Below are 14,097 nucleotides of genomic sequence, written 5' to 3'. Positions count from 1 at the left end.
CTCTTTTCCTCTCAAATTTAAGTGAAAAGTCTGAACTATCTGTGGCTTCTAATATTTAGGATATATAACCTTCTTTAATCTCAGAACAATCACAACACTCCCCTCCTTATATAACAGAGGTTCTACTTTCATTCAGTTAGTCTGCAGATAAGGTTTGATGTACATATGGATTAAGGGCCCCTTAAGAGACCTTAAGATGTTCCCTTAGTACAATAGCCAGAACATGGAAGCAACCTAGATGTCCATCAACAGGTGAATGGATAAAGAAGTTGCGGTACATAGATAGAAAGGACTATAACTCAGTCATAAAAACAAAACTGAATCAGTTGTAGTGAGGTGGATGAACCTCTGTCATACAAAGGCAGAAAGAGAAAAACAAATATCACACATGAATGTATATATATGGAATCTAGAAAAATGGTACCTATTTACAGGGCACAGATAGAGACGCAGATGTGAAGAATGGACTCGTGGACACAGTATCAGAGGAGAGGGTGGGACGAACTCAGAAAGCGGCATTGACACATACACACTATCGTGTGTAAAACAGCTAGCTGGTGAGAAGCTGCTGTATAACACAGGGAGCTCAGCTCGTGCTCAGGGATGACCTAGGGGGTGAGGTGGGGTGGGGCGGGAGGGAGGCTCACGACGGAGGGGATCTATAGACATACAGTTGATTCACCTTGTTTTACAGCTGAAACTAACACAACATTGTAAAGCACTTACGTTGCAATAAAAAAAGAAGAAAAGATCTTCCTATAGTCACTCAGTTGAATCTGTCCATGACCCTAACACTGCCAAAATATCCTATGTTTTGACTGCCTATCTCATTCCCTCAAGTTCCTGGCCTCAGAAAATCATCTCTCCTAGCTGATAACACTGAATAAGAAAGCAAATACTTTCCCTCACAAAATAGAACAAAGGTGAGACCCTTAAGGTTTGACTGTCAAAAGCAAAAGTTAACCAGAAAAGTTAATTTGGGAGAATGAGGAGAGGCGATATTGACACATTGTCTTCTGGGGCTTCATGGAGCTGAAGAAGTCCTAGAAACAGGGAAAACTTCCAGAACCAGGCAAAAAACTATTTTAACCCAGGGCTCCCCAGACTTCCCAGCAAAGACTGAGATGAGGTGAGCCTGTTTAGATATCCAAGTGCAGAAGATCGAGCACAAGTTGGACTATTACACAGACCTAGTTTTGAATTCTAGGCCATCCACGGACACTTGAAATTAGAAAGGCAACTCACCCTACCTCTCCACGCCTCGCTAATCTTCTATAAAATTGGTGTAACAGCTACTTCACAAAGTTGTTGTGAAGCTTAAATTGGAATAAATTAGCTAACATACATGAAATACCTAGACTATGGACTAGCATATCATAGGTATTCAATAAGCATTAGTCTTATATCCCAAGTTAATTTGTGACAGGCCTGTTATTTTAGGAGGAGAAATCCAAACATAAATTCACCTGTCCCAAGGCATTTGTACTTTTCCCCTTCTTCTTTTAGTGAACTGTCCTTTTAAAAAGTTTCATCTTTGCTCCACCCAAATTAGGGGCAAATGTGTTTTTCCACGCCTGGCCTAAGGGGTTTAAGGGCTCTGTGTTCTAAGTGTCTGTGCTGCAGAGGCCAGGCCAGGCACCTAGCCAGTAGCACGGAACTCCTCGGCATCCACAATCTATGCAAACACCAAAGACAGCGATTCCCTGGTGGTCAGCCTCTGTCGACTCCTGGTGCTTGCCCACTTGGCCCCAAACCTCCCATCCCCACTAGATAAAATATTTATGAAAACTAAGGTAACAGGGTCCTCACGGCCTGGACTGCTCGGGCTCAGCCCCATCCCACTCTAACTGAACTATTACTAAACAGTGCGGCTTCACGCGCGCGAAGTACAGAGACTCAATCACAGGGCCCGGCCATTCTCAACCGTCTAGCTCGGGAGTACCCTCCCCCATGCCAGCAACCGCACAAGTCGCGCGGGCGCGAGGGTGGGGAGGGGGCGGGGGGCGGGGGGGGGGAGCCAGGGGGGCGGAGTCAGGGCGCGCACGTTGGCGCCCCCCACCTACGCCGGGTATAAAGCCCCTGCCGGTAGCCATCTGCTAGCAGTGCGCGAAGGCACACGGGTGATAGCGACATGTCTTCGTCCAAGTCCATGGTTCTCGGTTACTGGGATATTCGCGGGGTGAGTGCGGTCTCAGCGGCTAAACCACTCGGTCTGGGAGACTGACGCGGAGGTAGCGGGGGTCATCTTGGGCAGCGGTCTCCGAGGCCAAACCTCCTACGCCGCGCTGCCCAACGGTGCGCGGCCGGCCCCCTGCGAGCGCCGGGGCCGCGGGGACCGACCCCCGGCCCCGCCGTTGGAGACGCTGGCCTTGGGGGAGAGGGGCTGAGGGCGGCAAGCCAGCCCGGGGTAGGTCTCGGGAGCTGCTTAACCACCCCGTCCCGGCGGGATGCGGCGTCTCGTCAGCCCTAGCAGGGACGTTGGCGGGTGGGGGCGCGGGGGAAACTGCGCAGGTGCTGACCGAGAGCTTTCCCCCGCCCCTCTCCCCCGCCCCATCAGCTGGCGCACGCCATCCGCATGCTCCTGGAGTTCACGGATACATCCTATGAAGAGAAAAGATACACGTGCGGGGAAGGTAATGCCTCACTAGGTGCCAGTGCGACGCCGCGTTGAGCCCAGCAGGTCTTCCCAACTGTTCCTGTCTTCTTGTGCCCAGAGGGTGGCATCACGCCAGGGTCGGGTGGGACTTCTGCCACCGGTCACCTGGGAGCTCTCTGCTGTGTTTAGTGTGGGGAGAGAGCTGGGAATTTTCCTCCTGCCATAGCCCAACTCTGCCTTAACACTGACGGTAATGGCTAAGCTTTTGGGGTGGCTTCCCAGGTGGCGCTAGTGATAAAGAACCCGCCTGACGCCGCAGCAGACATGAGATGTGGGTTTGATCCCTGGGTCAGGAAGATCCCCTGGAGAAGGGCATAGCAACCCACTCCAGTTCTTGCCTGGAGAATCCCTTGAACAGAGGAGCCTGGCGGGCTACAGTCCACAGGGTCACAAAAAGTCGGCCACACTGAGGCGACTTAGCACGCCGGTGAGGAATTGGAATTAGGGCGTGTGTCTAAATCTTTCACGCTCCTCAGGGGGATATTAAGCTGGTTGGATCCCACTTCATTCTTTCTCTTACAGCTCCTGACTATGATAAGAGCCAGTGGCTAGATGTGAAATTCAAACTGGACCTGGACTTTCCTAACGTAGGTGGTTTTAGGAGAAGAGGGGGCAGAAGGGAAGGCCTTCAACTATGTCCTTGCTCCTTTCCTCTCTCCTCTAGTGGTTTGTAGAATAGGTCTGTTCATCTCGATGGAACAGATAGAATGCAGGGGGTCCTTATACTTGGGTGAAGAAAAAATTACACTTGCATTTCTACTAACCACTAGCTAAAAGTTAACATTTCTTCTGTTGTGAATGTAGGCAATGTGACCTTGATTATTAGCCAAGCCTGTGACTAGGTATTTCTGTATTACATGTGCTGCAAATATTACAAATAAATATTGTTTACACTTATCATACTTTGAAAGTATGATAGTCATTACATCTTCTTGTTAGTTAATGCATTCATAGACACATGTTACTCTTACAGTTTTGTTGTTTTAATATTATATAAATTATGTAATATGTGTAATTTGCTTTATGCATTTAAAAGCCTTATTCGGGAAAAAAGTGCATAGCGTACACACACACACACACACACACTCACACACACACCACACACACACACACACACACACCACACACACACACCACACACACACACCACACACACACACACACACTCTAAAGCACCCCTGTCTAGAATCAAGTGTAGACTCAGTTGCTTTCTTTTACTTTCTTTCTTCTTTCTCCTAACACAGCATTTTCTCTCTACTGTTCTCTTCCCTGCAAGTCTTCTTTCCCAGGAGAGAGAGGCAGGGAGGCAAGAGAGAGTCAGGTTGTTCATCTGGCCTGTCCTTTTCTTTCCAGCTGCCCTATCTCATGGATGGTAAGAACAGGCTCACCCAGAGCAATGCCATCTTGCGCTACATCGCCCGCAAGCACAATATGTGTGAGTTGGGTAGGGCTGGGAATGTGAGGGCCGCTCACCTGGGAATGGATCCGGCCAAGGGTGATTTCCTGTCCTGTGGCCTACAGGCGGTGACACCGAAGAGGAAAAGATTCGAGTGGACGTCATGGAGAACCAGATAATGGATTTTCGCATGCAGCTGGTACAACTCTGCTACAGCCTTGACCACGTGAGTTTCCTGAACAGGAAGGCATCAAGAAAAAGGAGCCTTTAGGAACTCCAGCGTTAAACCTGCCCCATTCTACTGCTGCTACCTTCCCACCAAGTCTGTCAGAATAAGAAACAAAACTTATTTCTGGAGGATTTGTCTGTCATGTAACTCTGGTGTTGACCCTTCTTCTTTCCACATCCCTTCCCATCTACCACCTCTCCCTGAAGGCGTGGAGAGGAGAGCACCTGGAGAAAGAGCTGCTAAGTGTCCATCACTGGCCCGTGCCCTGATTCATGGAGATGATGGCAGCTGTTCTCACTTCGGCTTTTACTTCTCCCCCAGGAAAAGCTGAAGCCTCGGTACTTGGAACAGCTACCTGGACAACTGAAACAGTTTTCTCTGTTCCTGGGAAAATACTCATGGTTTGCAGGGGAAAAGGTAGAAGAAAGGAAAGGGAGGGGATCCTTTTCTGTCTCTGCAGGTATTAATGAACTCCCCAGACCTGATGATCTTATTTTCCCTGTAGCTCACCTTTGTGGATTTCCTCACCTATGATGTCTTAGATCAGAACCGTATGTTTGAGCCCAAGTGCCTGGATGAATTTCCGAATCTGAAGGCTTTCATGTGCCGTTTTGAGGTGATGCCCCTTGCACCTTTCTTTTAAAAAACACAGGCTGCCCTGGGCCCTCGAGGGACCCTATTGTATATTTTTGCCTAACACCAGCTTTTGCCTAAAGGGATCATTGGTTGGACACCTCTAAACCTTTAAGTCTTGGGAAGGCCCTGGCTTCTATACCTTGAAGGCACTGTCTATAAGAAGTGGTGGGGATGAGGGACGTGGGGGTGGAGTCAGGCCGCGTACGAGTGCTACTGTTTTGAAATGGGTCTTTTGGCCTAGGTTAGAGTCTTGATAAGATTTGGTGTGCTTTCCCTTCAGGCTATGGAGAAAATAGCTACCTACATGCAGTCTGACCGCTTCCTTAAGATGCCTGTCAACAACAAGATGGCGCAGTGGGGCAACAGGAGAATCTGCTGAGCAGGAGGCAGATTTGTACTGCTTGTTTTGTTCCATTCCATCCCTGGGGTACCTGTATTCCTTCTTTCCTGCTCTTTTCAATAAATAGCATTCAGGCTACTGGTGTCCAGCTTGATTTCTGTTGGGAATAAAGGCCAAAGGGGAGAAAGGACATGTGAATTCAATCACTGCAAATTGGCGTTCACCTACTCCACACCTAAGTTCAAGGGCTAGAGGCTCTTGCCCAGACCTTGAGAGTACTAGAGGTAAAGGTGAGATTTCACAGCTGTATATAACAGGTTGTTAAATGAGACTGTACCCCCTGTGAAGACTTGGTGAAGTCTTCAAGTAAAATTGTGTGATAGATTTGGAAAGATTTCAAGTAAATTTGTGTGGTATTATGGACTCGAAAGAACTGGAGATCAGAAACAGACCCTTGTGTATGTGATAAAGATACTTCAATCTGGTGGACTAACCCGTTTATAGAAATAGGACAGTTACTTAGCAATTAATAGACTCCTACCTTATGCCATTCACTAAAATTAATTCATCTGGAGTTTAAGGCCCAATGTTAAAGCTGTAGAAGTATTAATGAAAATGTATAAAATTTTGTGATCAGAGGGTAGTAAAGGTTTCTCTGAATACAACATTTTAAAAGTTATAAAGGGAAAGATTTTACAGATTTACCATTCCAGATTGTAAAGACTTTTTATGACAAGGGATAACTAAGAAAAATTAAATGGCAAATGAGAGAAAAGACCAGTATAGAGACTATTATATAAAGAACTCTAGTCAAGGCTATGGTTTTTCTGGTAGTCATGTATGGATGTGACAGTTGGACTGTAAAGAAAGCTGAGTGCCAAAGAATTGATGCTTTTCAACTGTGGTGTTAGAGAAGACTCTTGAGAGTCCCCTTGGACTGCAAGGAGATCCAACTCAGTTCATCCTGAAGGAAATCAGTCCTGGGTGTTCTTTGGAAGGACTGATGTTGAAGCTGAAACTCCAATATTTTGGCCACTTGATGCCAAGAGCTGACTCATTTGAAAAGACCCGATGTTAGGAAAGGTTGAAGGCAGGAGGAGAAGGGGGAGAGAGGAATAGATGATTGGATGGCATGACAGACTCAATGCACATGAGTTTGGGTAAACTCGGGGAGTTGGTGATGGACAGGGAGGCCTGGAATGCTGCGGTTCATGGGGTTGCCAAGAGTTGGACATAACTGAGCGACTGAAATGAACTGAACTGAACTGAAATCATTAAGGCATTCCAGGTATTTTTTAAAACTGACATAATTCCTTGTGTCATACAGTAGGTTCTTATTATTTATTTTATATATAGTAGTGTCTGTCAGTTAATCCCAAACTCCTAATCTGTTCCCTCCTGTTGCCCCCACCTTTCCCTTTGGTAACCATAAATTTATTTTCTATGTTCATTTGTATCAATTTTTTAGATGTACATACAGCAGCAGCAGCACCTATAAATGATATCATATGATATTGGTCTTTCTCTGACTTAGTATGATAATCTCTAGGTCCATCCATGTTGCTGCAAATAGTGATGTTTCATTCTTTTGTTGTCTGAGTAATATTCCATCGTGTATATATACTACATCTTTTTCATCCATTCATCTGTCAGTGGAATTTAGTTTGTGTCCGTGTCTTGGCTGTTGTAAATATTGCTGCTAGGAACACTGCGGTGCATGTATCTTTTCAAAGTAGAAATTTCATCTTTTCTGGGTGTGTGCCCAGAAGTGATATTGCTGGGTCATATTGCAGCTCTATTTTTAGTTTTTTAAGGAACCTCCATACTGTATACTGGGCTTCCCTGGTGCCTCAGACAGTAAAGAATCTGTGATGCAGGAGATAGGGTTTGATCCCTGTGTTGGGAAGATCCCCTTGAGAAGGGAATGGCTACCCCACTCCAGTATTCTTGACTGGAGAATTGCATGGACAGAGGAGCCTGGTGGACTATAGTCCATGTGGTTACAGAGACTTGGAGACAATTGAACTACTAATACTTTCACTTTCATGCTGTTCTCCATATTGGGTGCACCAATTTATATTCCCACCAATAGTGCAGGACGGTTCCCATTTCTCTACACCCACTTCAGCATTTATTATATGTAGACTTTTAATGATGGCATTCTGACTGGTGTGAGGTGATATCTCATTATGGAGGTAACTCAGTTTTTTTAAAGTGAACAAAAGCTATGGACAGATGATTTATGGAAATAGAAATATTGATGGCCCAAAAGTTAAAAAGATGTTTATAATTCAAGAAATTGAAATTTATACCAATAAGAGGACCATTTTTCAGATGAACAAATTTAAAGTTTATAAAGTATTGGAAAAGCTTGGGAAATTGACAAGGATTTCTTGCTGGTGGACACTTTTCCCCAGGACTCATTTATCCAGGGACTGAAGGGCCAATTTCCCATTCCTTTGCCTCTTCCCTGCGGTGAACAGACTTGAAAATGGCCCTCATAATCCCACCTTCTGGTACTCAGGCTCTTGTGAAATCCTCTCCCTTTGAGTGTGGGCAGGACCTATGACTTCTAATAAACTACAGCAAAAGCAATACGATGGGGAGATGTGGCTCCCCCAGGTCCCAACTGCCCCTGACTCTAGTTCTAAGACGGGCAAGAAGAGAATGCTCTCACAATGGCTGCCTTCAAGCAAAGAAGGAAAGTGGACACCCTATCACCCCAGAGGCACAGAGATCGCACAAGTGTGAAACTAGTTGACAGTGATGGGTTTGTGCAAGTAGCATCAGTAAGAACTTTTTTAAAAAAACCTGTGATAGCTGAATGTGGTGGGAAAATCTTCCCCCAAAAGTAGAGAACTTCATTTGTATTCATTATTGAGCAACTAGATAAAGGCATTTCCAGTTCAGAAGGAAATAGCTTATGTGATTCAAGAAAAATTTGTAGAGTTATTTCATGAATGGGATAGGTGATGTGTACAGAAATGGATCTGCCTTAAAAGTAGTTTAAGAGCTTATTAAAACACCTGGACTTGGTACAGAAATTGCATTTTCCTTATCCCTCAGCTGCAGGACTAGGCGGTTCAGTGAGCCATATGGATCAAAGGGATTTAAGGAGTCCAGGTGGATGGTAGAAGCAGGAGGAAGTAACATTTAGCCAGTGATTTTCCTAATGTGTAAGTTTGCTCACATCACTGCTGCTTGAATATGGCTAATGGCTTCCTAGGCCTTCGGAAAAAGTCTCCTCCAGTTTGCAAAACCCTTCATAGCCTGACCTCTGCTTCCTCTCCAGCTACATGTCTTGGCAGATGTCCATCCCTTTCCCTGGAGCATTGGGTTCTAGCTTTTCTGAATACCCCAGGCTCCAGAATCAGGCTGCCTGGGTTGGCATCCTGGCCTTGCTACAGTAAACTCTGGCCTCCTGTGCCTTCTCTGACAAACGAACCCCCCTCCCCCCGCCTCACTGGACCTGGTCAGGAATAAACCAGTATTTCTAAAGCATTTAGAATGGATGAATGTTACATAAACTTACAAATTATCTAAAAGCACCATGTTCTTTTATCTTCACACTTTTGCACTTGCTGTTCTCTCTGCCTGGAATGCTTTTGCTCTGGCCCGTTAAGCCTGCCTAATGCCTTTTCACCATCTAAGGTAAGCTGAGAAGCCCCTACCTGGGGGGAGCCACAACTGATAATCCCTCTGGGAAGTATTAGTGATGGTCACCAATGATTGATGATTGTTTCACATTTAGAGAAGTGTCACTTCCCTCTTGAACTTACATGTAACATTCTGACTTGCTTTGGCCAATTAAATGCAGTGGAAATGACACGTTTCCTGAGCAAAAGCTTTAAATAAAAGCCACTGTGCGAGTGAACATATCTACTTCAGACTGCTGTGGAAGCCCATCAGTCTGGGTCTCTGACAGACCAGGAAAACCAGGGGCTGTTGACCGCAGTGGACAGGAAGGGTGAGCAAGAAATAAACATGCATTAAGCCACTGAGATTTGGTTTCTCCTGAGTGACATTCCTCCACCTTCCACCCAGCTAATTGCAGTGCCCTGACTTTAAATCCCTGTTCCTATAGGATTCGATGTTTTCCTCTGTCAGCACTTACTGAACTCTAGTTTCTGGCTTAAATGTCTACCTCTGCCATTGAACAATATGTTGCCTGAGAGCAGGGACTGTGACTTATGCAAATTTTATTTGGAGCTTGTGTAGAGCCTGACACAAAGTAGACACAACAATGCATTGATTCCCTTCTAATGAAAATGGAAAGAATTTTGCTTCAGAAAAGTAGCTTAAAGAAGAGTTTGCTTCAGAAAAGTACTTAATGGTCTCAAGGAACCTTAAGAATTTCACTATGTTCTGGTTGGGAGATAGAACACAACACAGAATGCCCTGTTCTTGAAGTAGATGGCAGAAGTCCTTGGCGGGAGCACAGAAGATCAGGTTCAGGGAGGTTCCAGAGATCAGCAAAGAACTCTGAGGTTGGAGAGTGGGTGATGAGATTTCATGGTCTGATCTGCTGCTTGCTTAGGCCAAATTGTAATGAAACATAACTGAGGACCAGCAGATATGAGCTCTTTGTGTTTTGGGAGGATTTTCAATAGAAATAATTATAAGTGTGTCACATGTGAGATTTAAATCCAGAAGAAAAGATTAAATAGACGTATGTATGTTTGAATTTCAGATGAATAGGTGCTGCTGTGCAGAAGACATATAGAGACAGAGGCCCAACCTGAGGTTATTGTCACTAGAAGGAGTGTTTGCAGTGGTGGGGAGAGGTGGGGCTAGAACCGACAGGATAATGTGCATGCTGGGTGAGAGGCACGAGGGAAAATGAGGCTAGATGTGTATTTTATCTTCCGTGGTGTGGTGTTTCCAATAGTACTAACAGACTTTTGTAAACCATGACTGAAACCCTATCTGCTGCTTTCCAGAATTATGTTTAAAATGGGAAGAAAAGTAGAATGTAGGAAATGCAGAGTGGCTGTTGGGTCTTTTAGACAGGACTGTGCTTTGTCGGGGGATTGTCTTGGGAAGAGTTGGGAAAAGCCAGGTCTGAGTAACAGGAATAGAATAATGGGCAAATTCTGGAAGACTTGTTCTGAAATCCACCAGGACTGGACCCTCTTCTTTGCTTCCAAGTCTTGAGTTGCTATATACAGCAGGCTGGCCTCTGTGTGTCTGTCACCAGTCGGGTGGTAGACTAATAAAGTGGGATAACAGTGAACCTGCAAGTGAGGTCATCAGATGGATGGACACAAGAGCCAATCCAGGGAACAACTTTAGTTTGCAGATATCGATGTTTAGTGTAAAAGCTTTATTATGCAGTATCTCTTTGGAATTTCTCACCATAGAAAGGTATATGTGTGGTAAAAAACAAAAAGACAAGTGCTCAATCATGTCCAACTCTTTGCAACTCTATGGACTGTGACCTGCAAGTCTCCTCTGTCTATGGGATTTTTCCAGGGAAGAATACTGGAATGGGTTGCCATTTCCTCCTCCAGGGGATCTTCCCAACCCACGGACTGAACCCACATCTCCTGCATTGGCAGACAGATTCTTTACCACTGAACCGCCTGGGAAGCCCCTATATGCGTGGTACATAAAGGCAAACAGCTTATTTGCAAATGTGAGTGTAGGCTGTTTTCTATTAAATTACAGAGCTCATCTAATTTTGCCATTTTACCTCTCATTCCCTTACTATTTCATATGGACTGAATTGGGAGTCATTGACATTATGCTTTAATCTGGCATTTTCAGAATATCCATATGAATGTTATCCCAAGATGCCAGACTTGGAGCTGGATGCAGTAGTTGATGACACTGGGTTGTCCCTGTTTTGGTGAAAGAGGGTGGGTGTATTTTTGTTTGTACAGGGATGGTTGTATTACGGTAGGTGTGAGTATCCTGTTGTGGTGATGGTAGTGATGATTGGAAATGCACAGGTACAAAAGGATGTTTCTGTTAGGTGTCTGTCCTCTGCATCTTTTAAACATCCTTCTCACAGGTGGGGAATTTCTCACACTACAGGTCCCACCTCCCCCAAGTAGAAGACTGCTAGTTGACTCTTGATATCCATGTCCCCATCTTCTGTTGTCACAGAATCTCCACTCCTGCTGGGCATGTTACTTTCCAGGCAGAAGATGTCATTTCCAAAATGATGAAGTTCTAGCTAATGAGATATAAATAGAAGTGTTATATGTTACTTCCAGGAAGTTTTTCTGTAAGAAGCAAAGAGCAAGACCCATTCCTCTTTCTCCCTCCTGCTGTTTGCAAAGCAGATGCGACAGGGCTTCAGCAGCTGTTTTATGTCTATGAGGTGACATAGAGAATGGAAAACACCCATTCAGGATAAGGAAGCATAAAGTTAAAAAGTTAAGTCATTAAGACTACTATGAAGCCGGCATTTCTAGTGCTTAACTATCTACCTCCAGAGCTTTTTTCACATGAAAAATAAACTTCTGTCCTATTTAAGTCACTGCTTTTTTTAATATATGTAGTTTTTGGCTGTGCGGAGTCTTTGTTGCTGTGCATGGGCTTTCTCTAGTTGTGGTGAGTGGGGGCTCCTCTATAGTTGCAGTGCAGAGGCTTCTCCTTGAGGTGGCTTCTCTTGTTGCAGCTTCTGGACCTTAGAGCGCAGGCTCAGTAGTGGCACACGGACTCAGTCGCCCTGCAGTATGTGACATCTTCCCAGACCAGGGATCACACGCATGTCCCCTGTACTGGTAGGTGGACTCCTAATCACTGGACTGCCAGGGACGTCTATAAGTCACTGTTATTATTTAGTTATACACAGCAGAACTTAATTCTAATGCATTCACCTGCTTTTCCAGCCTCCCTTGTGGCTGAGGAACAGGCCTGTGACCCAGGTTCTGTTAACTGCACACAGCAGTACAGGACCTCAGTTCTAAAAAAGCAGACCCTGAGCATTGACCTGGCACAGGTAGTGGTGGAGGGATCAGGATGTTGGAGGCAGCAGTGATGAGACATTCACATCCGGTACCACATGACACAGGTAGGAGCTCCAGCATCTGTGCCCCACAGTGGCTGTGGGGTCATCTCTAGGACAGCCCCCCATGAGGTTAGGCACACTTCCTAGTTACCCAGCTTCCAATGCCGACTCCCTGGCCTCCCCAGAGATTTAGTGAGCTACCAATACTTTTAAAAAATTATTCTCCTGTTTCAACAAGGAACACTAAAGAATACTCCACTCCCCTTTGGTCTATCTGAAGATAAAGATCTTATCTTTAATACTTTGGTTTCTGTTCTCCCTGCTTGAAACCACTGCCTTAAACCCAAGGTTTCTCCTTGTCTTGGGTTTAACCTTTATCCTCTCTCTCCGGGGTGTGGGAGAGACTGAAACTGGCCACCGAATCTATTTTTCTGTTGAAATATGTGCCTACCCTTGTGACGAGGTAAAGCCGTACTTCTGGTCACAATGGAATGTGATCAATTGTGATGTTTACAACTTCTGCCTCACCTGTTTACTGGGAACTTGCTTCCTTAGGTTTGTTCTGTTTTCTTTCCCATACTCATGTTACATCTGCTACCAAGGAAATGAGGAAGCAACCTTGCTAATGGCAGAGCCTCAGGACGAAACGAGCCTCATTTCCCGAATGACTTCATGGAGCAGAGCTGCCTCAACAGCCTGGCCTATTCGTCATGGACATGAAAGAAGAATAAACTTCCATTTTCTGTAGGCTTGGGATCTCTATCAGCTTCATCTTTCTCTGCTGATACAATGATGGAGGAATACTAGGCATGGAACTTGTATTATGAGCAGGTAATTTCAGGTCCATGCGGGAGATACCAAAGCACTTGATGGTCAGGATCCAGGGGTAAGCAGGGACCTTCTTGTAGTGCAGCTCAGTCTCTTGACTTGACGCAGACCACCTCCTAACTGTGCCCCTTGATTCTGCTGTAAGAGTCCTTGGGCGTCTGTGATAGTGCAGGTCCCAGTCTCTTAATTGGCTGAGGCCAGTGCTTCAGGGGTCCCTCTGGCTCGTGTAAACCCTTTAAGAGTGAAATCCCCATTTCCCCCAGGCCTATGGGGCCCCTGCAGTTACTCCCCAACTGGCCTTCAAAGCTAGACACTCTAGGGGCTCATCTTTCCAGTGCTGGACTCCCAGGCTGGGAGCCTGTTGTGGAGCTCAACTCTCTCTCACGCTTTACAAGCAGTCTCCTACCCCCATCTGCAGAGTCTTGCCATAGTTCTGGGGACCTCACAACTAGGGTGGAGCTCAATATGTCTACCCCATCACCCTTTAGGATCTTTATTAACTTTTTAATAATGTCATACATTTCTATAAGGTTAGATTGTTTTTTTAAAAAAAAAAACCTGTTTACATTCCATATTTCAATAAAATTATATTGGTAGTAAACAAAAACAGTTCCCCTATAGGAGAACCTGGGCATTCCAGGTGGCTCAGTGGTAAAGAACCTGCCTGCCAATGGAGGAGATGCAGGTTTGATCCCTGGATTGGGAAGATCCCTTGGAGGAGGAAATGGCAACCCACCCCAGTATTCCTGCCTAGAGAATCCCATGGACAGAGGAGCCTGGTGGGCTACAGTTCATGGGGTCACAAAGAATCAGACATGACTGAAGTTACTTAGCCCACACATGGGAGAACCTATGCGATATAATGATTCTCAAGTTAGTGGGTCACCCCCATGGGAGGTATGGCCTTTCACGATAGCAGGAGTCCTCCCTGACTACCTGTCTTATTGTGGTTCCTTCTTCATGTCTTTTAGTTATCCGTTCCGATGATTCTCAAGTTAGTGGGTCACCCCATGGGAGGTATGGGCTTTCACGATAGCAGGAGTCCTCCCTGACT

At 45.5% G+C, this 14,097-nt stretch overlaps 1 protein-coding gene across 1 annotated transcript; it reads left to right on the top strand.

Moving 5' to 3' along the window:
* The first annotated feature begins 2,044 nt into the window (after positions 1–2,044).
* Positions 2,045–5,395, top strand: GSTM3 (glutathione S-transferase mu 3). The gene is made up of 8 exons (XM_055402077.2): positions 2,045–2,179; positions 2,558–2,633; positions 3,179–3,243; positions 4,010–4,091; positions 4,178–4,278; positions 4,603–4,698; positions 4,787–4,897; positions 5,198–5,395. The coding sequence occupies exons 1-8, from the start codon at positions 2,132–2,134 to the stop codon at positions 5,294–5,296; spliced, it is 678 nt and encodes a 225-aa protein (XP_055258052.1). The 5' UTR covers positions 2,045–2,131; the 3' UTR covers positions 5,297–5,395.
* The last annotated feature ends 8,702 nt before the right edge of the window (positions 5,396–14,097 follow it).

Source organism: Moschus berezovskii, chromosome 4 (genome assembly GCF_049115385.1).
Source record: "Moschus berezovskii isolate FMDL1 chromosome 4, NW_MosBer_1.0, whole genome shotgun sequence".
Lineage (NCBI taxonomy): Eukaryota > Metazoa > Chordata > Mammalia > Artiodactyla > Moschidae > Moschus > Moschus berezovskii.
The sequence above is the reverse complement of the archived record's forward strand: the minus strand, read 5'-3'. Positions and strand labels throughout refer to the sequence as shown.